The sequence below is a fragment of the Carassius auratus genome, unplaced genomic scaffold (genome assembly GCF_003368295.1).
Source record: "Carassius auratus strain Wakin unplaced genomic scaffold, ASM336829v1 scaf_tig00216481, whole genome shotgun sequence".
Classification (NCBI taxonomy): domain Eukaryota; kingdom Metazoa; phylum Chordata; class Actinopteri; order Cypriniformes; family Cyprinidae; genus Carassius; species Carassius auratus.
The window spans coordinates 9,216-35,170 of record NW_020528590.1 but is presented as its reverse complement, the minus strand read 5'-3'; the positions used below and the strand labels follow the sequence as shown (position 1 = coordinate 35,170).

At 37.7% G+C, this 25,955-nt stretch overlaps 1 protein-coding gene across 1 annotated transcript; it reads left to right on the top strand.

The window, feature by feature from the left end:
- Positions 1–3,839: 3,839 nt before the first annotated feature.
- LOC113098276 (uncharacterized) lies at positions 3,840–22,178 on the top strand. Its single transcript, XM_026263290.1, has 5 exons — positions 3,840–4,025; positions 15,014–15,190; positions 15,272–15,354; positions 19,665–19,817; positions 20,738–22,178. Exons 1-5 carry the CDS (start codon positions 3,944–3,946, stop codon positions 20,927–20,929), a joined length of 687 nt encoding a protein of 228 aa, XP_026119075.1. The 5' UTR covers positions 3,840–3,943; the 3' UTR covers positions 20,930–22,178.
- Positions 22,179–25,955: the final 3,777 nt, after the last annotated feature.

Below are 25,955 nucleotides of genomic sequence, written 5' to 3'. Positions count from 1 at the left end.
TCAAATGTCATCATATTTAGTTACAATTATTTTAGCTGCCCTATTAACACCCAGCCCTAATACTAATATGCATGAGCACATTTCTTAAGCACTCTATGTGGAAGTTATCCAGTGAAATGTTAGTAACATTGTGGCAGTTTGTGTAAACCATCCCCCAGCTTGCCACTGCATGGACTGACATATAAACAAGGTCACGGAAGGTCAAGTGTCTGACCATTAACCCACCACCCGCTGTGCCTCATGATGCCTGAATGGTGCTCAAGACATGGCCCTCGGCCACAGGAAGGGTCTGTTTGTCCTCTTTAGGAGCCACTGAGTGAAGGAACATTCCCTTCTGTGTTTTCACAGGCATGGCCGTGGAAGGAGGCAGAACATAAACGCTATGAGGCAATCTCTTCTCAAAACCCCCGAGACAAAAAAGAAGGAAGAAAAAGATGATTAGCCTTCCCAATGGTAATTCAAATCAGGTGCCTGAATGTGCTTTTTAGTGGTGCGAATGTGCACGAATGCTGCATGTTTAAATGTTTCATGTTATGTAAACCAAAATGACACATTCCACAAGCAAGAAAGGACAGAAAGTAGAAAAATATCACGAACATGAAATGAGCATACTACTAAGATTTATCTCCCCATCCAGTTTTTTATGTAAGGGTGGTGCACCATATAGTGGTGAATAGAAGGATGCTGGTTCGAGTCCCATGAGGAAATACTAAGGGAATCTAATGCTATTTTTGGGGCCTGGAGAAGTTTTGTCATCCCCTGCCATTTGTGCTTTTTTTTCAGTTTCTCATACACATCTAAATGGCTCAATTCTAGTCTCATTGTAATCAGCACAAACTGGGCTATAATATGTGAGCAGTATGTATGTTCTTGATTTAGTTTTTGAGAAAAAAAAATGTATGCGTGGAAAGTGAAAAACTATTTTTTTTTAAACACTTGAATAAGGCAATAAAACACATACAAAATATCTTTACTCACTCACAGAAAACAATATATTGATAAAAATTTTCTAAGACACTTTTTGTTGGTAAAAGTCATATGCAAGTAGGCGTCAACTATCATGAATATCATTGTGATTTACACCTGAGAAGACAAAGGCCTGCACAATGAGCTGCATAATGAGCCTCTCAGTCAGCTGTGTGTCATTGAGAGGGAGGAGTTACAAGAAAGAATGTGAGGACAAGATAAATCTATAGAATTTTATGTTTGTAGTTTATTTAGAATAAATTTAATAATCCCACAACATAATTTGTCAGGTACTCCGGGATAAAGGTGAGGACAATCTTATTGCTCAGAAGTTGTTCTTTCATAGCTCAGTTATATTTTAATACATCAACTTTTTCTCTGATTTTTCTTCTCAGATGAAAAATACACTACTGGTCAAAAGACTGGAATAATACACTTTTTAATAAGGGACTCTTAAGATCAACAAAGCTGCATTTATTTGATCAAAAATACAGTAAATACTGTGAAACATTTTTACAATTTAAAATATATTTATGTGGTGGCAAAGCTGAATTTTCAACATCAATTCTCCAGTCTTCAGTAATTCTGATTAAATGCAGCCTTAATTAAACCTTTCAAACACATAAAATATATATATATATATATATATATATATATATATATATATATATATATATATATATATATATATATATATATATATATATATATATATATATATATATATATATTTGTTCCAAACCTTTGACTGGTATTGAAAAAATAGAAACAAATAAAGCAACTGTTAAGTATAGGGCCATAACATAAGGTGGTAATATTTAAATTATGTCTTGGATGACAGATGAAAAAAAAAAACAATATTAAGAGTTTATCTTGCCCTTGATTTAATCTCATAGCTGTCTTTAAATAACAATTGAGATATTTGCATTTTTAAGTTTCCTCGGGATTGTAATGAGTACAACTTCATTTTTGATAAATGCACACACTAAATAGTTGCTTACGTACTACACTGCTGTTAAAAGTGCAAGCTTGTTCATTTTTCATTTGTCAGCTTAAGAATAAAAAAAGAAATCATCCACTCTAAAGCAGAAACTAGATGAGTTTTCCTGTGAGTTATGGTCATGCTAAGAGCCTGGAGCATCTTGCGTTACAAAACCACAGCCACAGGAATTCATTTACAGCTTTGTTCTTTTTATTTAGTGCATCAGTAATACATTCAAGAGACATGTTGGCCATTTGTAACTGGAGTGGCTTCTTTGCATAACGCGAACAGCTCAGGTTACGTGTGGCTCCATATGTGGAGTCTTGGCCATGCGTTCAGACTCTCCTCGCACCGGGGTGTTAGGAGGTCCCACTCCACCCACTGCTGCTGGCCAGAAACCGGACAAACCAGGTGGATGTTGTATGCTTGAGCCTATCGATCGTTTCACTTCCAAAAAGACAGAACATGAAAAACTAAATCAGTGTTGCGGTGTGTGTGTGAGAGTGTGTTTCTTCTCTGAGAGGTCAGGAATGGGCTACAGCGTGAGGTTCACCCAAACTCCCCTCACTTCAAAATGAGAGGGAAACCAAAAAAAAAATCATGCTCGTGGGAGGAGGACACATGTTCTCCACTCCCTACCCCATCTGGTCGAAATGTTTGACAAGTAATTTTGCGAGCAGTCCCCAAGAACACACAAAGCTGCTCACACAGCACTGTTTCCAGATGTTCTCTGTGCGGCACCTACACACAGATACATGAGAATGATTCCCACCCAGTCGCACTGAGGAAAAATGTTTGTTTGTCCAGGGGATATGTGTTTGCATGAGGGTGTTCGCATGTTTAAATGTATTGGTGCATGTGCGTGTTGGCTTGTTTCAGTTTGTCTTCTGTTCTGCGCTTCCCTTCTCTGTGAATGTGTTGGTATTTTTGGATGATTGAGGGTTAAAGATGACTCACTGTATTACTTGGTCCAGGAACACACAAATCCAGCATGTGTGACGTGATGTGCATTCACAAGCTGATCAGCTAAACACAGCATAAAGTCTGTAGAGAAGTGAGAAGAAGGAACAGTTTTCTTAATACATAAAACATTTGGTATAGTTTAAATAACAAAAGGGAACTGTTAATTGCAAATCAGACATGCAAACTTAATTTAATCTGTCTGGGTTTTACAATGTTTAGACCCAGGTACAGACACTCAGCCAGCCCTCAAATATACAGAAAAATTAGATTTGTACTGCAACACCAAAAAACACATAAAGACCACATAAAAAATAAATACTTATTGTGGTCATATTGTTATGGGGTTATACTGAGGAAAAAGTGAAATCATGACATATAAAGCCACAAATATGACATATAAAATCAGAATGAATGTCATAGAGTACAAATTAAGGAAATTCTTTACATTTAAATTATTTATATATCTACAATGAAGCATCATAATATTATTATGGAATAACAAATAAAAGTTGTTATAATAAAATTTATCGCAGTTTTCAAATAAAAAAAAAAACATTAAGCAGCAAAAACTGTTAAGAACACATCAATGATATGAACCATTATTAATGTAGTGATAATAATAATAATAATTGAGCCCCAAATCCCCATAATAGAATGATTTCTGTAGGATCATGTGACATATACAAATATATTTAGAAAACTACCAATACAACCACAACATTTCTGAAGATTTATAAATAAATAAAACTATATAAAATGTCAAAAAAATACATTTTATATTTAACATTTTTATATTAGAAAACAAGAAAATAGAAGTGTCCTTCCCTGCAAGAAGATGGAGAGAGAGAGAGAGAGAGAGAGAGAGAGAGAGATGTGGGGGGAGTGGAGATATATAAACCCCCTGGAGCACAAGCCATGCTTTATCCTGTGTCCAGCTCATTTCTGTCTCAAGCACAGGAAACCCCTAAACTCTCTCAGCCTTGCCCCAGCGCCTGCACACACTCTCTCACACACCTCAGCGTGCTCAAAGAGATGAGAATGGCTGTACGAAGAATGAATGAGCTCTGCAAAACGATGGCTCCGGCTTTAATGTTCAGCTTTCTTTTGCTTCACAGTAAGTTTATACAAAGCCTTTTGTAAACTGTACTTTAAGTTTTGTGCCTTACATGCAGCGTTTTATGATTGCACACTCTTATTATGTTCTTAGTTGATATTCTGTATCATCTATTGTCAAGCTTTTTTATTGCATGTGTTTTTCCTCATACTTTTTTAGGAAATCATTCAGTAAGTGGATACATTTTATTTGGAAGTTGTATAAAAGCATCACTGTTTTTGAATGCTAGTATTTCGGGTTTAAGTGGCCTTTATTCAATTTTACTCTAAAACAGTCTCACCTTGATTGATGTGACAGCCAGCAAGTTTGTAGTGTTTACTCAGAGAAGACGGAGTTAAAAAGTTAGCGGGAAAACTCAAACAAAGGGCTCTGGCTTGGAGTGGAGTGGAAACATGCCGTTGATCGTAATTGCGGTCTATATCCTGTTCTCCGTCTTGGTGGAGCTGGCTGAAACATGGGCGTATATGTGTGTTTAGGGACTGAAGAGGTTGGAAAAGCCTGGAAACTGTCTGAGGAGTCTGTTAAGCATCTTCATCCTGTTTTCTGTGACTACTTGTGGTGAAATTGTCCTTTTGAAAAGCAAGTGTATGTGTGGAGTTGTTGTAGGGTAAGATGTGGATCACATCGCTTGGTTTGTGTTCTCTTGGAGGTAGATAGATGGATGTTTACATGAACAGTAAAAGGCACTCTCCTTCCAGGGAGTTTACTGCATGTCCGTTATTTCAAAAAGGAGTAAAAAAAAAGCTGGTTTGTTAGTGACGCCCTTGTGGGCACGTTCAGGGCTGAGCTGTACACCCTATTCCCTTTTCCCAAGAAGTGAGAGTAACACTGTTGAGCAGGTTTAATTGTGGGAAGGTTTGAACACGGAGCAGCTTCTCAAGCTGAAGCGAACAAATATTTACCAGGAAACTAGTGCTATTAAAATTGAAAAACCAAAACATTATAAAAAAAATAATAATAATTTTCTATAAGAAAAAGTCATCTTAACTACAAAAAAGAGACTTCCATACCTATCCCCAAACAGTAACATAATTCAGTTTTTAAGATAAACAAAAAATTGAATTAGGCAGCCCCCACCATCTCTCGTTAGTGAACAGAAACTTGCATAGTTAGTCAAAGCTTTAGTGTAATGAGAAGTCTTAAGTGAATCTGCCATACATTCCTATAGTTATCCTCAAGTGTTCTGCTCCGAGATTTTAATAAGAGTAATGTGAAACTGTAAACCAGCTGAATTCATTAGGCTGTAAAAGCCATGCTGCTGTTAAGACTTCAGAGGTTGCAAGAAGACATTGTTAAAATGAAGCCACTTCCCATCCCTACTAAGAGACCGCAAAGCACTATACGTTTCCATTCCCACTAGTCTGTTAAATGCTTGACAATATAGTGCAATTGGCACTCCTGTGAGACTTCGCCAATGGACGGTCAGCAATATTGTTGCTATATGTTTTAAATAACATGAAACATGACATGAAAAACTTTCAAATTATGATAACCAGATCAGTGGTTTCAGCCATGTGGAAAGGCAACCACACTCTACAGTTACTGCAGAATTAAATTAGCCAAAGCTAAGTGGCTAAAAGGGGTCAAATTACATGGTATTTGAATGAGGGCTCCAAGGAAAGACTCAGAACATAGAAGTACTGCATTCCAACTGGCCACCCATGGTTTAAATGAGACCGTGACCTCCCAACACAAGTACTGCTCTTTTAGAGGTGCAACCTTCCTCAACCTATAGATGGAAAGGGCAAGGAACGATGATTCACTATGTCTGTTGGCAAATGTGTTTAGCTGATCTCACATTCTCCCCATAGTTACATTAGCCACCCTGAATTTCAGTTACCACGTTTTCCCAAGTTGTGAGTTCACCCATTATACACCCTGGAAGCAATGTGGCATTTCAGTGGACAGGTGCCAGGATAACGGTTGGTGCTGCCCAAGCATCAAGGAATATTATTGAATCTGGCTGAGAAAACACCTCCACATGTCTTTAGCTCCCAGCAGATATTTTCTCGGTCCTAAAACTGCTATGGTGGTGTATTACAGTTATATATCTGGATAAAATCCAAGCCCTAGAACAACTGTACCAACAGAAGCCAATTCATCCACTCTGATCTGAACCAACACATGGTAATTCCTGAACTGCCCAACACAGATGATGTTTAAAGGCAATATTATTTCATATGTAAAGTATTTTTATTGCATTGGACAGTACAAGCAAAGCTATTTAGTGGACAGCAGATGCGTACTTTCATTAGTTTAGCTACACAAAGACACAGATAATGCACACAGGAAGAGGAAATTCAAGCATGCAAGTGCATCATGCAAGATAAAAACAAGATAAATGGCAAGGGTCACTATGGTGCAAGGAGATAAATGATAAGCTTATAGACCTCATATCTGTGTACCTTTGTATTGGAACCTTCTCCTTGGCTCATGAATGTGGCGATGCACACTTTGGCCAATAAAAACAAGAAGCTGCCATTTTCTCATGGCCATTAGCTATTGCCTGGCATTCGTCTAGTCCCAGACCAATCCGGTGAGGTAAAATCCTCCAATGAGGTAAAACCCAGGGGTGTGGAGCCTGTACACAAATGCTGTAGGATTTCTTACATCACTCTGATTTGGGTGTGCTCGGTCTCTGGCTTTTCAGTGATGCATATTGACTGAAACTGAAAGGGTGGAAAACTAAGCAGTTCATTTTCTCATTATGGCTTGATTAGTTAGGGACACAATTTCTGGCAACATTGTTGACTTGACTGCACAGACACTACTGTAAGAGAACTGAAATGAGCTGGACGATGACATCAATGAATCAGCAATGAACCGACTTAAACTGATAACCTGACTGTTTCTATTGTCTTCTTGCATTATCAGCAGACATTTTTCAATGTAAAGTTGCTTTTACACAATCTGCATTGTATAAAGTGCTATATAAATAAAGGTGACATTGCTCATCTAAGCAAACAGTAATCATGGCAATCTACATGTTACAAGTCACTTATAATTAAGTATATTGCGCAGAGCAACTATTATGTAGCATATTATGAACAAATGTAAAATAACAACTAACAGTCATGTTTAATTAGTACATCATCTTAAATGAGAACAACAAGACAATCTCAATATATACTGTATCAGGGTTTGTTGTTATTCTATTAGTCTGTTATTCTGTAGTTCCCCTGGCACTCTAATGCAGTTTTGCTGTTATTGTGTCTCTCACAGCTGGCATGCAGCTTCCAACCGCTCTCACTCTGACACTGTGCTCTGGTAATACGACTATCCAAAATCCTGAGTCTAAACATTAGTGTGTAATTAGACTGTGGTTGAACAAAATCTGTGACGAGTAGAAACTCTAAGACACCAGTTGGGCCCAGTCTGCCAATTGGATCATCATCATCATCGTCAAATAGCAACTTGAAAAGTGATGGCAAAGTTTCATATCCTCAGAAAATTTCATTGTAACCTTCAAGTTTAAATGTGTTCATTTTGATAAGAAACTTATGTAACATGCTTTATGTAGTCATATATTTGTGTATTTTCCATGATTAAGGTAAAAAAAAAAAAACTTTATAAATGGTCCAACAAAAATCTAAATGAATCAAATATAAGTCAGTAAGTAATGTCAATGTTATTACACATATATAAAATATTTTATTAAAATGTATATTATCTTATATCAAATGAAATACATATTATTAGATAACTGTACCCTTTTTTTTTACAGAGCTTTTTCATGAATTGCTTATTACATTCAAACACTGAGTTATATTATTTCTGTGTTTTTGTAATACTCGTTATATGCATGTAATTTAATGGATAAGTTTGCACTTCTATGGCAGTTTTTGCCATTTTACCTGAGGAATAAACAGAGCTAATGTGGCTTGGCTAAGCTTCTTGAACCGGTGGGGTAATTGCCGGGGTAATTAATGTTCAGCAAGCAGCACAACACTGGGGCAATTCTACCTAATGTTCCCTAATTGAAAACATAAGATTGTAGCCTTTGCTTGCCATCAAAAGCACAAGGACTTTCTTGTGTCTTTCCTCCTTAACCACCACATTACAGAGCACAGGGAATTTGTTACGGTTAGCCAGAAACTGATAGAGGGGGCAAATCCCAACCCCAGTTATTCTTATGTGTGATGAGAAGTAAAAAAAAAAAAAAAAAAAAGGCAGAAAGAAAAAATATAGTCGGACCAACACCCCTACACGTCTTTCAGTTGTGTCCTTTTCTCCAAGCATTGTATAAGCTGAGCATGACAGCGGATCAAACATTGAGAGATCCAGTTACATTGTCTGAATCGATCTGCATGATGATGTCACAGAACAAGAGCTTGGAAATAGTCCATGGACATCTGCAGCCACGCAATGCTTGTGGTGCTGACAGTAAGCTGCAAAAGGAGGAGGCAACTGGCAGTTAGAGGGGGGTGACAAGAAGATGCCTATTTCAGACAGTAGGAGGTGTTCTATAAAAAAAAAACAAGGTTTAAAGTATTAAAAACACAAGATTCTGCAACATTCGTTAACCAATAATATTTGGTTTGGCCATGAGACCCTTATTTTCATGACCAACTTTTTTAGGAGATTTGTGAAATAAATTAGTTTGTTTAAAAAAAATAAAGCAAAGTTATTTCTCAAAAATTGTTGACACACACACACACACACACACACACACACACAAGTACTGTCCCCCTTTACTTAAAATACAAATAGATTGTAAGAACATGACTAATAATGATGAATAAACAGCCTATAAGAACAGGCTATTAAATAGTAGTCCCAAACTAGTTTTTGTTCGTACAATTTAGTATGAGCCACCACAGTCATTTATACATATACAAAATAACACAAAGTAATAATTACATGCCATTTTTTGGGTTATGGTAACAACAGGTACCATGGTGAATATAAAATACTAACATAGACTGTTAAAGGAACACAACACCAACTCCTCCAGGGATAAACAGTTGAGTTTTACAGTTTTTGAATCCATTCAGCCGATCTACGGGTCTGGCGGTGATATTACGCAGTGCCTCATAATAGTCCCAGCTAGTTTGTGTAGTTGTAGCAATAGCAGAGTTGCTAAGATTTTCAGGCTCTGCGTAATATCACTGCATCTGCTGCACCCATGGTAGGGCAGCAAAGTTGCTTGATTATTATGCCGGAATGAGAGTATAAGTTCCTAGCCATATTGGCCTAGAAAACCGCAACTTTTCATTTTCTGTCGGTCTTATCACACTATGTAACTACAGAATGTTCAAGTTTTTAATAGGAAAAATATAAAAACTCTTTGGTCATTTTTGAGGGAGATGCTTACCGTCTAATCAGATTCAATGATCTATGCTAAGCTATGCTAAAAGTTCTACCTCCAGACCCAGAGATCAGCTGAATGGATTCAAAAATGGTAAAACTCAACTGTTTACCTCTAAGGGAGTTAGAAAATGAGCCTACTTTCAAAAAAGTGGAGTGTTCCTTAAATCAAACATGGAAACTGCTCCTGAAAAGAATGAATATCATACCTTCATGCAAATCATCCCCAGCTAACACACAAAGTACCAGTGATGTGATTTATTGGTACATTACTTTTATTTCACACGCTGCATGCTCGAGACTTCTCCCGCTTGCATTGTGATCTGTAAACCCTTGCTTCGAGTGACCCAACATATTTATTCTTAAAATCTTTTATATAACCCTCCATAGAATATTTAATTCCCACTTGAATGGTGGCCCTGCTGTGTCCAAATTATGCAATCACATTGTGGGACAAGGTTTCCACACTGACAGCTATCATTGTGAGACATGAGCAGCTCAGTTCGTTTGTCCAAGGAAGCAACAGTAACTAAGGGGGCGGGGCTTACCAATAGGTTAATTACATATACGTTTCAAAATGAGTCCAAAGGGCTCGGGAATGGGAGTACTGTGTGAATAATTAGCACACTGTCTATAGTTTCTATCTGATATACCTACATCCTGTCTGGCTTGGGGAACATTCCACGCCTGACACTAATTTGAATAATTCCTTCACCCCGTTTTTGTTTTGTCAGAAAACAACCGGGCTGTGGCCTCATTGCTAAGTAAACTCTCAGGATCAGTATGCTCACAATTGGAAATAGTTCTCCCATAGTTGGGGTGGATAAAGTGACCACTGGATTTGCAGTGTGTCAGTTAAAAGTGCCCTTAAATTTCTTTGACCTTTTGAAAAATAACATTTTGTGATTGCACCAACAGTGAATCACAGGGGCTTCCGCTGGAAGATTTTTTAAAATAAACCAATGAAAAAGATAACAAATACTACTAAAAAGTGGAATGTGAAATGAGAAAAGCCAAGTCATCTTTGAAAGTTTTAAAACTTAAAACTACCCTCCCAAAAGAGCGATGGATGGAAGGATGGATGGATGAATTGATGACAAAAATGACAGAATGATAGATAGAATGATAGATGACAGAATGATGTAAGTGAGTATATAGAGCTGAGACCTGCTTAAGAGAGGGGACTGGGCTGCAGCTGACTCTCATCACCAAGACATGGTCTCTATGGCCTGGGTGGAGAAGCGATGAGTCCCAGGATGCTGTTCAGCCAAACCGGCTGCAGACGTCAAAGCCCGATGATTAACACAAAGTACACTGGAAGGAGAATGCTTCCTTTGACATCTGTGCATCTGGAGATGGAGAGAGATGGACTCCACCCTGCTGGACAATACATTAGTGATTATTAGAGTGATTACTGACCCTTTTGAGTTGCCTACATCCATCATCACACTCTTTCTTCTTGCACTAAGCTGTTTATTTAGGTTTCTCCTTTTTCAAGCCGACCCAAAGGTAGGTCAGAGATAAGAGATCTTGAGATGGCCTTCTGTCCCGCTTGATAATCACATCACAGATCTGTGTGAGGACAGAAGAACAAGAGGAGGGCTCTGTTAGGAAGACAGAGAGATTGTCCAGGAGTTCAACAAGCTTGTGATTTAAGCATTAATGGGGGTAGAGCTGTTAAAGGCAGATCGCTTGTCGCTGCATTCGTACTGGGGATTGAGTCGAGGATACCACCCAGAAATCAGAGTACAAGCAGACATGCCGTTAGAGTCCCAGAAATAAATGTGTCTGGGAAAATTACAGTGACATCGTTTTTAGTCTTATGAGTAGACCCATGGGACATTTATAGAGACAAGGATCAAAAAATGACCTAAAATGCTTTAAAGTCTAATTAAAAAGGGTTATCTGGAGTTCTCTAGCTCTGCACAATTACGTAAAGATAAAAATCTTAAACCTAAAAACCTTAAACCAAGTGTTAACAGTTGACCCGAAAATGAAAATTCTATCATCTGCATAATTGAAAAAGTAAATGACAGAGTTTTTATTTCATGGGTGAACTATCCATTTAATGAGGTTCTTACTTTAAAATAACCTTAAGCATTGTATTTGCATTTCTCATGTTTCCAGTGATTCTGGAAGAAGGAGGAGGAATTAACACTCAGGTTTATATCAGAGCTGTCAGAACGTGTCTGGCTAAGCTTACTTACTATCCATTCAGGTACAGCTGAGACCATGGGGGATTTTGAGAGTCTTTGCCTGAGATTGTCTCATTACATCATCCCAGATGTGCCAGAACACCAAGGAATGGATTAGAGTGATTCACCAATCTGGAGAGCACATTTGTTTCACTTTCCTTAGGAAAACAATGATTCTGGTCATATTTCCGTTCTATTGGTGAATGAAAAACATGCACCAAAGCGGTTAGGTGGAGTACTATCACTCTTCCAGAAATTTGTTTGTGTTTGCAGATTTGACTGGCCGACTTCACACAACACAAGGTTTTTATCAGTCCGCTTGGAAACAAAATTGTGTTCACAAGGTTTAATCAGAGGTCCCCTGTCACTAAGGGACAACATTTACATGGAAATTCATTGGTTAGTCTATAAGACTTACTCACAAATTGTCACAAATTATCAGTGTTCAATGCTATATGGATGGATGATGGATTCACTGTAGTGTAAGATATCAATAAAACACACCTTGTGGTTATTTTGCATTTGTATTTTAGCAAATAACATCTGGCTAATTTACTTTCAAATCCCAAGTTTCAAAACTACGATGCACTAATTTCTTATAATAATTAGGGCAGAAAGTGTGCAAACAGGACATTGCTAGTGTGCTTGATCATCTGTTGCTGGGAGAGGAATTTTGTTTAGTACACAATTAAAGACATTCGTCATCGTACACATTAAAAAAAGAGTGTGCAGCTTCTCATTTGTAGAAACATACAAATACAGAAGTATACAAAGGCATTCATGTACACTGGCTTTGTTTATGTGGTATTAGGAGAAGAGAGAACATTCTTCCTAACAATTATTATATCAATAAACATGTCAGGTTTTGGCTTGTGTAAATGAGCGCTTAGTTTTATTAAAATTTTTAAGAGCTGTAGAATGCATGCCCAGTTCAGCCAATTAAAATATATGGCTCGCCATGCACAGTATCAAGCCCGATAGAAGTGCTTACAAGATATTCATGGTGTTTCTGTAATGAGGGAGGGGTGCTTCAAGCTGTGAGTTTGAGTGAGGCCTATCATGGTGGCCATGCACCCATAAAATCACAAAATGCTAAGATTCACAAACAGAAAATGAGCTATCATTAGGAGATTTCAGCTTGACCAAACACAGATGGTCATTTCTTGTTGTTAACTAAAAAAAAAATGAGGTTTGTTGTTCCAGCACCGCTGCCATAAAATATAACGGCCATGATATAGTCATACCTGTTGAGACAAATGCAGAATCAGTTTATGATTAGTATCAGAGTATCAGACTCTAGTATTGCTAGCTAGGAAAACACAAGACCACCCAGCATGAGCTCCAGATGGCATTCTAAAGCCTGCATGACAAGTTTGATGGCAAAATGTGCGGTGTCCTAAATGACACCAGATACTGTTCAAGATTTAGAGCTCAGTTGCTCTTTTCTACTCTTTGCTGAAAACCACTAAAATGACTGTTCCAGATTCAATACTACTTAAGCTTAATTGAGCATTTGTGTACAGTATTTATGGCGCGTTATCACAAGAATTAATTTTTAGTTGTCCCGTTTCCTTAAAAAAAAGATTTTAGTGTGGAAAATAATCACTATCTATTGTGTGTTATTATTAATTTTGAATGTGTCTGTCAAAAGTGAAAAGTTCATTAGTTTTTCTTATAATATTATTTTTAGCAAGCACTCAATGACTGTCGTTTATGGCGTAGTTAGTTGAGGATGCAACACCTAAAACAAATGCGCAAATGAATGCATTCGTACTTTACACCCGGCCACTCACTTCCTGCATTCCACAACTTGAGACATAATTCTTCACTAAAGAGTGTGGTAATGTACAACAAAGACAAAGAAAGGTCTTGACTTTTCGAGGGTGACGTTTATTTGCTAAGTCGGTTTCAGGAGCATTTACCCCCCTGCTTAAGTTATTAATAATGCAGAGTGGCTGTGTGAAACAAAGCACATTTTTATAGAGGGTTGCTGGCAAACACTGAGCAGCAGTCTCAGGGTAAGGAGGATCTGACACTCTCCACAAATACTGCAAACCCTTATTGACTGCATGATATATAAAATGAATGGGTGTCATGAAAATCTTTGCTAAATCCAAACTGTACCATTTTGCAAAACTTTAAGTAATATATTTATTATAATTTTGTTAATTATCTTATATTTATCTTATATCTTATATTATATTATCATTAAGAAGTTTGCCTGCATCAGTGCTATGTATGCAGAAGTTATAGCACCTGTCTATGGCAAATTAAAATATATTTTATCTTAACAGAGAAAGTGAATTTTGAATTTAATATGATACTAAAACATAACATCACATTCTACACAGAAAAACAAACACACAATGCAACCAGTACAATCCAATTCACAAACAATTTACTTTCATGAACAAATTCTCTTTAGTAAATAAAAAACCATACAGCAAAACCAGTGTAGTCTGATCCACATAAAAAAGACTCTAATTAACTAATTATTTTAGTGAATTTAAAACATACTGCGCAACCAGTATAGTCCCATTATGAATAAATGACTCCAATGAACTGATCCTTTTTAGTCAATTAAGCCCCTTTCACACTGCACGTCGGACCCGTCATATTGCCGGAACATTGCTGGGTCGCCTTCTGTTTGAAAGCAACCACGTCCTGTGATTGATTCCCGCATTGAACCCGGGTCGGGGACCTAGTAACATTGCCAGATTCAACCCGGGACGAGCGCTGTGTGAACAAAAGCCAGATCTAATTCCGTGTCAAAGTGATGACGCACGTTATCGCACGACTCTTTTACCGACTGTTTTGAAGGAAGATCAACGTTCGCGACGAAAAAATATGTGCAAACTATGAAGCAGAGATCAGTTAGTTACTCACTTTCCGCGCTGACGCCGAGATCGTTCGCTTGTTTCAGTGAAAGCATAACGTGCCTAATGTTTTCGACTCGTACATTACACGTCATGCCCTGATGTCACGTGTCGTTACAGGATCTTTACGGGTTGTGTGTGAAAGCAAACACATATACCGGGTCATCACTGGCAGTGTGAAAGTGCAAAATCTAGCGACCCGGGAACAATTGCCGGAACACTTTACCCATGTATTTGCCGGAATGGCAGTGTGAAAGGGGCTTTAGTAACACACAACACAACTAGTGTAGCCTAATTCCTGAAACAAACACTCTTTTGAGTCAGTTCTTTTAATGAATGGTTCAAAAAGACAAGTTACCAGTTTGAATCAGAGTGAGAATTTCATGTCAGCAAAATGGACATATAACTGAAATTAACACTGGAATTAAAAAAACTACTGCTTTGAGCTATTTTTCAAACAAAATAAACAAGAAGGCAATTTTGTGCAAATTTATCATGTTCTTCATTATTTATGTAATATGAAGCTACATAATTCACCAAGGTGAGTTGGAAGTGCAACCTAAAGCTTGTCTTATTTGACATGTTGAACATTTTCTGTGTTTCCATATAGGTTGTTGGGGACAGGACCTGACAATTCCGACCGTTTCGGAAACTAATACAACAGCAGTTCCATCAACACAATCTCCATCAAATGGTTCAATAGCAGATCCAGGAGCACAACCAACTTCTGGAACTGCTGTTCAAGAAACAACAAGCCAGCCAAGTTCTGATAACTTTACTAAAATTGGTATGAGCCCTCAATACTGTCCACAAATTTCTTTTGTTTTTAGTTGATGATACCACTAATTCTTGATTCTTTGGTTTGTAGCACCTCAATTATTCACTGATACTCAAGTCAACCTGACTACACCTCAAACAGGACAATTGGAAAGTTTCAAGGTGGGACAGAAGGTAATACCATTCCTCCATACTACTACTCCAATCTACTTCCAAGTATACAATAGCACTACCATTGCACTTCTCCAAAACAGATGGTTACATAGTGGTAACATAGTTCTTGGTTTAGTACCCATTGTCTTGTTATTTGTTACTGTTTGTTATTTACTTTAAAAAATACTATTGTACCATAGCAGTTCAATGGTATTATTGAAAGAAAAGTACATGGATTTTAATACATTATTTGTACTAAAATCTAGGAGACTACTATAAATATAATTTTATATATGCATATATGCAAAAAAAGTTTAAAATATTTACATTTGATTCCATTGCTGTACTTACAAAATACATTTCTTTGCAAAGTAATATTGTGTTACTGAATTTATATTTAAATTTACATGTTATAGTAAGGCTATTTCAGCAACATACAAATGTACCCATCTCGTATTTACCCCCAAAAAAATCATCAGAAACAATCTAAACTCCATTATTCAGTATCTCTACTAGACTTTACAAGACCCTCTACTTTGCCGCCCCAAACCGATAGACAAGAGTGACTTCAGATGTTTTCAGTTGCTGTCATCTGCAGCCGTTCATATTAAAAAGGAAGGAAGCTTTGTTTCTGAGAGGATATTGTTTAGTTGGCCAGTTTGAGCTGTTGATGCCTGTGAGCACAGATTAGGGAGATCCTGTTTTGTAATTTGCTATAAATAATCCCTCTACACAAAAGATGAATGAGTGGGAGTGAATAAGGGCTTCCTCTTACTGCTGGCATGTGATTATGAACCCAGGAAAGAGGTTAGACAGAAGCACTGGTGGGAGATCTGAAACCGGTGAAAGTACTTGGGTGAGATGATAGCTGCAATAGGCACAGGATCAGTATATATATTTTTCATCATGATAGGCATTGGTTATTCTATCATGGCTCCATAGGATGAAATATATCCCACACATGTGTTGTGAAAGGCAGGGAGAGGTGGTAACCCACAAAGACTCCTTCATGTTCACTTCTTCTTTTTGTTTGCTATATGAAGGGGTAACAACTTTGTACAACAGGTAAGTTTGGTGTAAGGTGTGCATGTCAGGAAGAGTGCAAACTTTTTAAATTAGGAAAGCATAGGGTGTGCTACATATATTAACAAAACAATAAATGACATATAAATTTTAAATAAAATAATTAATTATAAAATAAAGTATAATATAGAGCAGGGGTCAACAAACACAATACTGGAGGGCTGATGTCATGCAGAATTAAGCTCCAACTTGCTTCAACACACCTGCCCTGAAGTTTCAAGTAAGGGTCAGTGATATGGCAAAAAAATATTTGTTGCCTCTTTCATTTCTCTGCATTTTCAGCAAGGTCTTTTACAGTCTTCTTAACCCTCTCAGGAAGCTGGTCGACTGGGTCACAAGGCCATGGCAGCCTATCGCCACTGTGTAAGTCATTGCTCTCCCTAGCATTCTGCATATCGTGACTTTTTTCCCTCGTAACCCTCCTGAACTGCATCCTCCCAAGGCACTATCAGCTCCACTAGCATCACCTGTTTGCTCATCTTGGACAAGGTCTGGTCTCAATTTGGTTTGCGCTATAGAAGTGGGGAATTGCAGCCACCTGTCTACTCGTAATGACCAGTCACTTCCACTAGCCAGGACTGAAGTCCTGTGCTTAGAAAAGCATTTCTGCTCTTCCTGACCTGCTGTTAGAAATTGGACTGGCTGACTCTTAAGGCTCTAATCCCTCGTGGGTACCAACACCCTTGCTCTTTCTGTGTATTCTGCCATCTTTCGTAGCACCTGATCATGACGCCACCTGTAGCGACCCTGAGCCAAAGCAATTTTACACCCGCACAAAATATGGTGGAGGGTTCCCTGAGCTGCATTCCATAAGACTTCTTCAGTCCTAAACCTCTGTGCCAGGTTAACAGGACTAGGAAGTGTGTCATAAGTTGATCTACTAATAAAACTTAACCTGGCTTGGGGAATTCTCCAAAGGTTGCTCCCGCTTGGAGCCTGCCTGTACCTAGTTATTGGAAGCTGAAGATCATTTCTTCCAAACAGTGCTGAATTGGAAAAACATTGCGGCAGACCAAGCCACTTGCGGATATAAATGGCAGCTTTGCCACTGTTGTTGCTGCATCTTCAGCGGCCACATCACATGTTAGTAAAGAGTAAACTGGTAGCACCAAAGTTTGTACTTGCCAGAAAGGTAGCTCTGGTCAGTTCTCTTAAGGCCATCCTTCAGGTGAGTTATTACTGTAGTTGCCATATGCTTGTCTGTGAGCTCAGCTGAGTACTCTCTGCCAAAACTTCTTATTGGTTGCTCAGAGTGCACTGGAATTCTCTCCCCTGATACTTGGAAAGAAATTGTATCCACTCGCCTACCCTTCCAGATTGAGAGACTTAGAAACTTGGCCATCTAAAAAAAGTGAGAAAAAAAGTGTTTATTACATTTGAAATCTGGATATTTATCTTACAAAAACGCAGGGGTTCACTACAGGGGGCCTTTATTCACCCCCAGAGCCATGTGAGGGATGTTTTATTACAGATGCATGCACTTTATTTCACTTCTTCTGAACAGTTGACAACAACAAACACTCGCTTACCCCACTTAAAGGCTTGGAAGAGCAAGGACAATTTTTAATCTAACTTTTATTGGTTTATTCTGAAAGAGCAAAGTCACATACACCTAGGATGCTTCGAGGGTGAGTAGAAGAGGGTGGACGAATTTTCATTTTCAGGTGATGTAACCCTTTAATTCTCAATCTGGCCCAGCTCATCAGATCCTCCAGCCTCTGATGAGCCACTCTGTGCAAGCTGCTGTCTGGAGTAGGATTGTGGTGTCGTCCATGAAGCATCGGAGGGGAGGCAACCGAAGTCCTGTACTATTCCGTGCTCAGATCTTCAAATTTGCAAAATAGCTTAGAATTATGTCTATAACACCAGTAAGCTCATAGAATAAGTCGAGGGCAAAATCAATCAACTGATGTGGGCCAGAGCCATAGGCATTCTCCAAATCCATCATGTTGACAAGTTCAAGCGTGGTGCACTTGAAAAATACATTTCTTTAACTAGGGTTAATAAAGAAAAAAATTACTTGAATCATGTTGTAGTTGACTAGTTAAAAATCAAGAATCAGTCAAATGTTCTGAAAAAAATTGTGATTATTTCTTATTTTTTTGCCATATTGCCCAGCTCTAATTGCAAGAACATTGTTTAAAAAAAGGCATTAAAGTGTGCAATACATTCATTTAAATTGTATTTAATTACAGAGGTGTATTATGTCACATTTCACACTTCTATAGTAAATTTTGTTTGTGTGTGAAGACGCTGCAGGCCATGGCATAGCACAAATCATTGAATGAATGTTCAGAGCAGTAAATTTCAAAATTCAAGAATTTTCCATTCTCAGGGAGCAGGAAGCATTGAATGCTGTGTAAGGACCCTGTCAATCAGAACACAGTTTATGCATGGAGCATCTTTTTTTCGAACCAGCTGGTTATCTGTAGATGCTAAAGATAACTTAGTTCAGTAGCCAGGTGCTGTTTGACAGGCTTTTTACTGTGTGCACGCTTTAAGTGTACGAAAAGCTAACTTTTGTGATTGTGAATAAGTGCAGTGTCCTGTGAGTGTAACTCTACCGTTGAGTTAACATTTGATGTAAGTCATGTTGTAGAGTATAGAGAGATGGAGGCACCAGAATTACTACTGATAGGTTGTGCACTCTAGCATACTACGATATTTCTTTAAAAAAAAAGCAGATTGTGGAGACATTTTAATCATCCACGATCAGAAATCATGTTATCGCACACCCAAGTATACCAATTAAGACCTTAATTAGCTTTTTCAGATGTGTTGGTAAGGGTTGGAGCTAAATTCTGCAGGACACTGGCCCTCCAAGACCGAGTTTGGCGAACCCTGATATAGTCTCATACCAGTATAATGTAGAATATGAAACATGGATATTCATTTTAAGATTTGCTCAAGTTCCAATTTCACAGCGTTATTAAATCATCAGTGTTTCTAAAGACTACTTTTCATTGAGCTTTAGATGAAAGCAAAGGTAAAATGAGCATACACAATTAAATATACAATATCTACCAATACCAGTGGCTTAATTTGTAATCAGCTTTATTTGATCAAAACAGACCTAGGACAAAAATTCCTGCTTGCTGTTAGGAGACACCCAAACTGAATCAACATCACTTAATCAGATAACATACAAAATATGACTCTGTTGATGCTGTTGAAAAATGCTGTTGAAACCCCCCAATATTGAATCCCTCTTTTTGTTAACATCGTGGTGTTTACGTGTTTTTCTACAGACAAATGAATACAAAGAAGAAGATCCCACCTCTGGATCTTCTCCTGCTGTTTTTGTGCCTCTGCTGGTGACCGGGTTGCTGCTTGCTGCCCTAATAATTGCCATATACTACTACAAGTACCATTGCCAAACCAACAGCAAAGGCATGAAACTGGTGAGTCTCAGACTTACTGAACCCCAGAAAAAAACATCCCATTCATTAATATATCATTTTTTGAGGATGTGATTGCATGTTCTAACTCAACACTTTGCAAACCTTTGAAGCAAATTTACACATTCATTCACTTCTGTTCTCCACCATGAAGTGTTCCAAATCAAATTACCATTTTATGCACGCATTTTAATTGCAAGTTCATTGTACAGTACATTGCCACGTTCATAATTAAGAAGGAAACAATTGGCAGCATATCAGAGCAGCGCAGTTCCTCCAGCACTTGCCTCATCGAAAGCTCAGAACCACACAACACATGCTGGTGAAACACTGTTTCATCTCCTCTGCCAATAATTCTAAGCGGTTTTCCTTCTCTGTTAAATGATGTGAAATGATGAAAGTGAAACCAAGTGCACTCTCGGCAGACCTCTTACAATGAAAACAATACTTATATTCATAGAGCAGGATTTCATAAGCCATATGCTGCTCAATAAATGCTTTAGCTTTGAAGATGCATCAGAAAAAAATATTCCATCAAACAAAAATGATTTTACCGAAGTTATCATATTCTGCTCAAAGAACACCATGACCTTAGTTCAAGGGTCTTGTTCATCAGTGCTGATACAAAAACACTGACTAAAAATGAAATTCTCAACTTTTGTAGTTTAGTGCACTCTTACGAGTCAACAATTGTCTCATTTGTGTCTATTGTAATTCATCCCAATTTTAGAAGAAACAATCTCAGTTAAAGCTGACATTTAACAAAAAGTCCATTAAGTCTCCTGAGTTATACATTTTATGCTCTGGGGATACCCCTGAGGTTGACTGTCTTTGCAAACTTAAAAAATAATATGTAGTACAACTATTTAAATAATAAAAGAAAAAGAAAAAGAAAATATTTGCTTGTATTTTGTTTTCCACAGGCTGAGGAGTCTTACATGGCTGGCGAGGAGAGCCAAGGCAACACTCTTGTGTCTGTGGCCCCGCTAAATCAACCCGAGCCCCAGGAGAAGCCAAGTCTTAACGGAGAGTCACAAGAGGCAGTGAAGGCCCAGACTTCTCCTGCTGCCACCAACGGCCACTCTACTACCAAAACAGCAGACACTGAGCTGTGAACAAGCCGACCTGCCACAAAGGGTCTGGGTGCTTAAACTCAGCTCAATCTACTGCATATTGACCTTGACCGTAGGAAGGGAGAAAAAGACTGAAATTCCCACATTTATATGTAAATATGACACAGCATGTTCACAAGGAACAACTTTTGAGGTGCAGTTAAATATATGATAATAATAATAATAATAAATATAAAAATGGGATAAAATAACTGGTCAAGTAAACCTCCTTCCTATCTAAAAAAATAAATGTAAACGTGTCAATGCTAAAGACCTTTGATGAAAGATTGTTGTATGTTATGAAAGCAGTTGTAAGTGCCAGTTATGACAGTGGTGATTTATAACAAGAACATATTGTTATAAATTCAATCAAAATATGATGCAAAAAAAGATCATTTTAGTCCCTTTCAGTATAATACAGCACTAGTGTGGGGTGGGGAACTTTCCCATGAGTCATTGCTGGCGTCCATAAGAGCAGCCAGGGCTGGAACGGAATGCCAGGAGGATCCTTGCTCCTGTCCCAGAAGTCCACAGCTTTCAGCTGAGAGTAAATCACATCACACCATGAAGAAACATTTTAGAATCCAATTGACGTGAGCTGTGTTTTTGTTTGCGACAGGTTGTTTGTGTGTTTCTAGACTGTATGAAATGTTTTATATGTTCGTCTTTGTGTAAAGTAGGATTTGACTAGTTAATAGTCTTGTATAATTTTGTTAATATCACTACATGACAAAGTAATTGTTTCTGGAGTTGCTGAATATGAAAACTCTGTTCAAGCATAAATGCATCAACTCCATTTCATTGCTGCAAACAACACTTAACATAAAATCATACCAATTAGATATGTTGCACAAGTCCACTGTTGCTCAGGGTGACATTTAAATGTTATCTGACATTTCTGAAGTAAGTTACAGCTTTACCGTACATTGTAAACAAGTATTATACTCTTTTTGTAATATTTTTATTCTTGACATTTAGATGTAGTGTTTATAGACTGAATGACCTGCCTTAATTATTAGACATTTATTGGGTGGGTGCATTTTATTTTGTATCTACGTTTGCTACTACACAGTAAAAAAGCCATAAGACAAAGACATTATGTAACTGGATGCAGCCATAAAACCCTGGATCATCGCTTTTGGTTATAATAAATTCATTCCAATAGAATGAGAAAATTCGGGTCAGATTTTGGTGCTAGGGTTACTGTATCTCTTGAAATAAACTAACAGAAAAATTATATGTTTTAAATGTATATATCATGTCCTTTATTTCAACTATGACAACTATATGAACAACTATTCAACTTTTTAACATTCTGGTGTTCAATCATAGCACTTGTGTTAAGAGAAAGCAAGTCAGTGTTTGTCTTACTGACTGCTGTCCCATGCTTTCTGAGTTCTGCTACTAATAGGAAATGGAAATTGGATAATCATGATATTACAAATATAATCTCCTGGAAATGAAGCTCATGCTAAACTTTCTAAACGAGCATAAAAATCTATAAAATACTCTAGAGATGAGTTCAATACCAGGCTCTCAAAAACCTGGATCCAGACTAAAAACAGACACTAACATTACAAAAAAAATTAATTGTTGAATAAAGTCATTGTTTTAGTTTTTCTTCGCGTACAAAAAGTATTCTCGTCGCTTCATAAAGTTAGGGCCATTTCATAGTCAACGCATCTGTACGCATAAGCGTCCCCGAGGCTACGCATCATTACGCTTCACCTGCCATTATGCGTCGGTGCGTAGCTAAATGTGTCGTCCTAGTTTTTGATACGCGACGCGCCAATGCACGCAATACTATGCGTTGTCAGTGGGGGCGACATTGCAAGTATTGTACATTAATTCAAGTATATTGTGTTTACAGAAGAAGAAGGTTTGAATACAATGGCGGGCGAAGAGGAAAAATTATGCTAACTTATACGTATTCATCCACATTTATACGATAGTTCATCGCAATTACATTCAAATAATACACTCCTCTTTAATTGCCATTGTGATCTGAATATCACGCGGCCTGACTCTACTAATATCACCCGACTCTACTACCCCCTGTTGCGTGAGCGGTGAATTGCATACATGCATCGCCCGTGACACTTGCGTCCACTGTTTAGACTTTGAAAGGTAGCGCGTCGCTCACGTTGCTTGCTCGCGTTTCTCACGTTGACTATGTAACGGCCCTTACGGTTGACCCACTGATGGCAGATGGACTTTTCTGATGACGTCTTTCATACTTTTCTGGACCTTGACAGTGTCATTTACTTGGCAGTCTATGGGACAGTCACAAACCTACCGGTTTTCATCAAAATATCTTAAATTGTGTTCCGAAGACAAACTAAGCTTTTACAGGTTTGGAACGACATGTGGGGTAACTGATTTGTGACAAAATTTTGGGTGAAGTAACCCTTTAAAGCAACAGGGAAAAAACTGCAGGGTAAAAAAAAATGCTTCAAGACATTCACTGAAACCATGACTTGTGATCCTCAATTCCAGTCCTAACAACCCCTTGTTTCGCACATTTTGTATATTACTTCAGACGTATGTTCCAGATCGAAGGGAGCGTATATGGTCCATTCAAAGGGCAATAAAGTGTGCAAGATGTGAATATAAATTTTATTTATTTACAGAGGTATATTATGTCACATTTGACACTTCTCTAGTATAAGTTTTGTCCGTGTGTGAAGACGCCACAGGCCGTGTAGCACAGATCTGTGAATGAATGTTCTGAAGTTAAAGGAGCAGGAAGCAATGAAGACTTGTAGGGACCCTGTCAGTCGGAATACAGTTCATGCATAGGGCTCTCTTCTAACCAGCTGGTTATCAGAATCAGGTGTGTTAAATAAGAGAAACATGCAAAATATGCAGAGCTATGGGTCGCCAGGATTGGAATTGAGAACCAATGACTTAAGATCACATTTTCTCCATCCTGTCAATGTTTCCACTTTCCTAAAAATAACAACCAATTAACAACTTCCTCCATTCCACTAAGCGTTAACTGCAAATTCCAATAAAATCACATTAAATGGTAAATGGTGGGGAGTGGGTGGCTGTTGGGGTCATCAAAAGATACGAGACAGACTAGGCCTACTGGTTTGGGTATTATTACAGCATTACCGAACGAGGAACCATTTGTTCAACACATAAAAATGCAAGTGTGATGTAAAATAAAGGGTTTACAGACTGTACAGTTTGTTGATCTATCCATATTCATATTTGATGGCATTTCTTCCAAGAATAAAATAGCTAAACAGACAAATGGTAATACAATTGTTCTTTTTTTGACCAGACCTCTTTTCACTGATATTCATCAATGCCCCTCCGGAGGTCTGTTTTTCTAGTAGAAAATGTAGTTTTGTTCTGTGTGTGAGAGTATGTGACACAAGGAGTCAGAGATTAAACACACACACACATATCCACACTCCCACCCAAGTCTGCAGGGTGTTTTCTCTTGTCAGCTCTGTGAAGGCGTGTGTTGTCGCAGCTGTGAAGTTCGTTGAGTTTTCCCTAGCCTCACTCCGATGGTTAGATAGCCTTGCTGAGGGATCGAGTCAGAGAAGTACAAGAATGTAATGTAACACCAGCCAAGAGAGGAGAGGTTAGAGAATCCCAAGAGAGTCTGTTGTTGTCACAGAAAGAGAAAGGTGAACGAAGGGTGAGAAAGATAGAGGACGGATGAAGGGTGAAAAGTGCATTATTTTTAGTATTATTTAACTGCATTCTAAATAAACGTTTACAAGATATGTGTACAGTGCATATTTAAATAGAAATCTACACACTATATGTATTTAAGAAATATTTAAATTTATTTATTTAGATTTATTTTGATTATTCTGTGTTTTTTTTTCTTTCCAAATCACATGTCTTATATCAACATGTAACCACAGTAACCTTTGGAGGAAAAAAATTTATTAGTAGCAATATTGTTGGTCATGATGGGAATGACAGCACAACTGAGGGGCAGTTGTAATTTTGATTACAAACATGTACTGTATAAATCCTTTCACACACACACAAAATTATAATAACAATGCAACAATTATTGCTTTTTGTTTAGGACTAAGATTGAAAGTCTTGGTATGGTGCAAGGATAAAAATTTGTAACAAAGGTAAATAAAGATAGGTAAAACATTTTCCAAGATAGTTTTATTGTGACTTACATATGATTTAAGAAAAAAATATAATGTTATTGATAATATGGAAAATCAATATAATAAGTACATAACAAAACAAAAATTCCATATAAGAATTAGCCATGCTGAATATGATTCATGCATGTTTTCATCCAACTCTGCAACCCCACAATGAGTGTTTTGCTTTCAAAAGCACAATATAACATATAACATATATTTAATATAAACTTTTAATGACACATTTACTTCCTAAAGATGGAAAGATGTCTGTTGCAAGACGAGCAACTGAATTTTGATCCCTGACTGGCAAAGGACTGGAAATCAGCATCATGTCATTCAAGGCCAGTTAAGCAACAAAATAGACTGTTGTGCCTTTTATTGATGCAGGGCCCTCCAGAGGGCTTCATTTTGCCTGGAAATCCATGACTGTGTAGCCTTTAAGAGTAATCCATCTCTTCATCTTAGTTCTTGCCTCATTCCATTGTCCATGCAACTCCAGTCTCAAACTAGACAGTTATTAATACACACAGACTGTCATCAGTGTCCTATGCATACAGATAGTATAGAGGACACATAATCCACAGCTATACGTGACTGACAGTAGTCAGAGAGTGTCCTTACTGGGAGGGTCACAGGGAGGTGCTGGATGAGCTCCAGATTTCACTGTAAAACATTGGATGGAGGAGAAAAATACAAAATATTATTGCAGCAATCCAAAAATCAGATTTGCCTATATAAAAAAAAAATTATGAAATAAACTCTTCAGTATGAAATTGTTTCTGAGCAAGACAACACTGAGATTCAATAGAGTACTTCCCCAGTAGAAGTCTTACATGTATCTTTGGGAACATCTGGATGCAGCTAATGATGTCTCTATTTTCGTTTCTTATTTACAT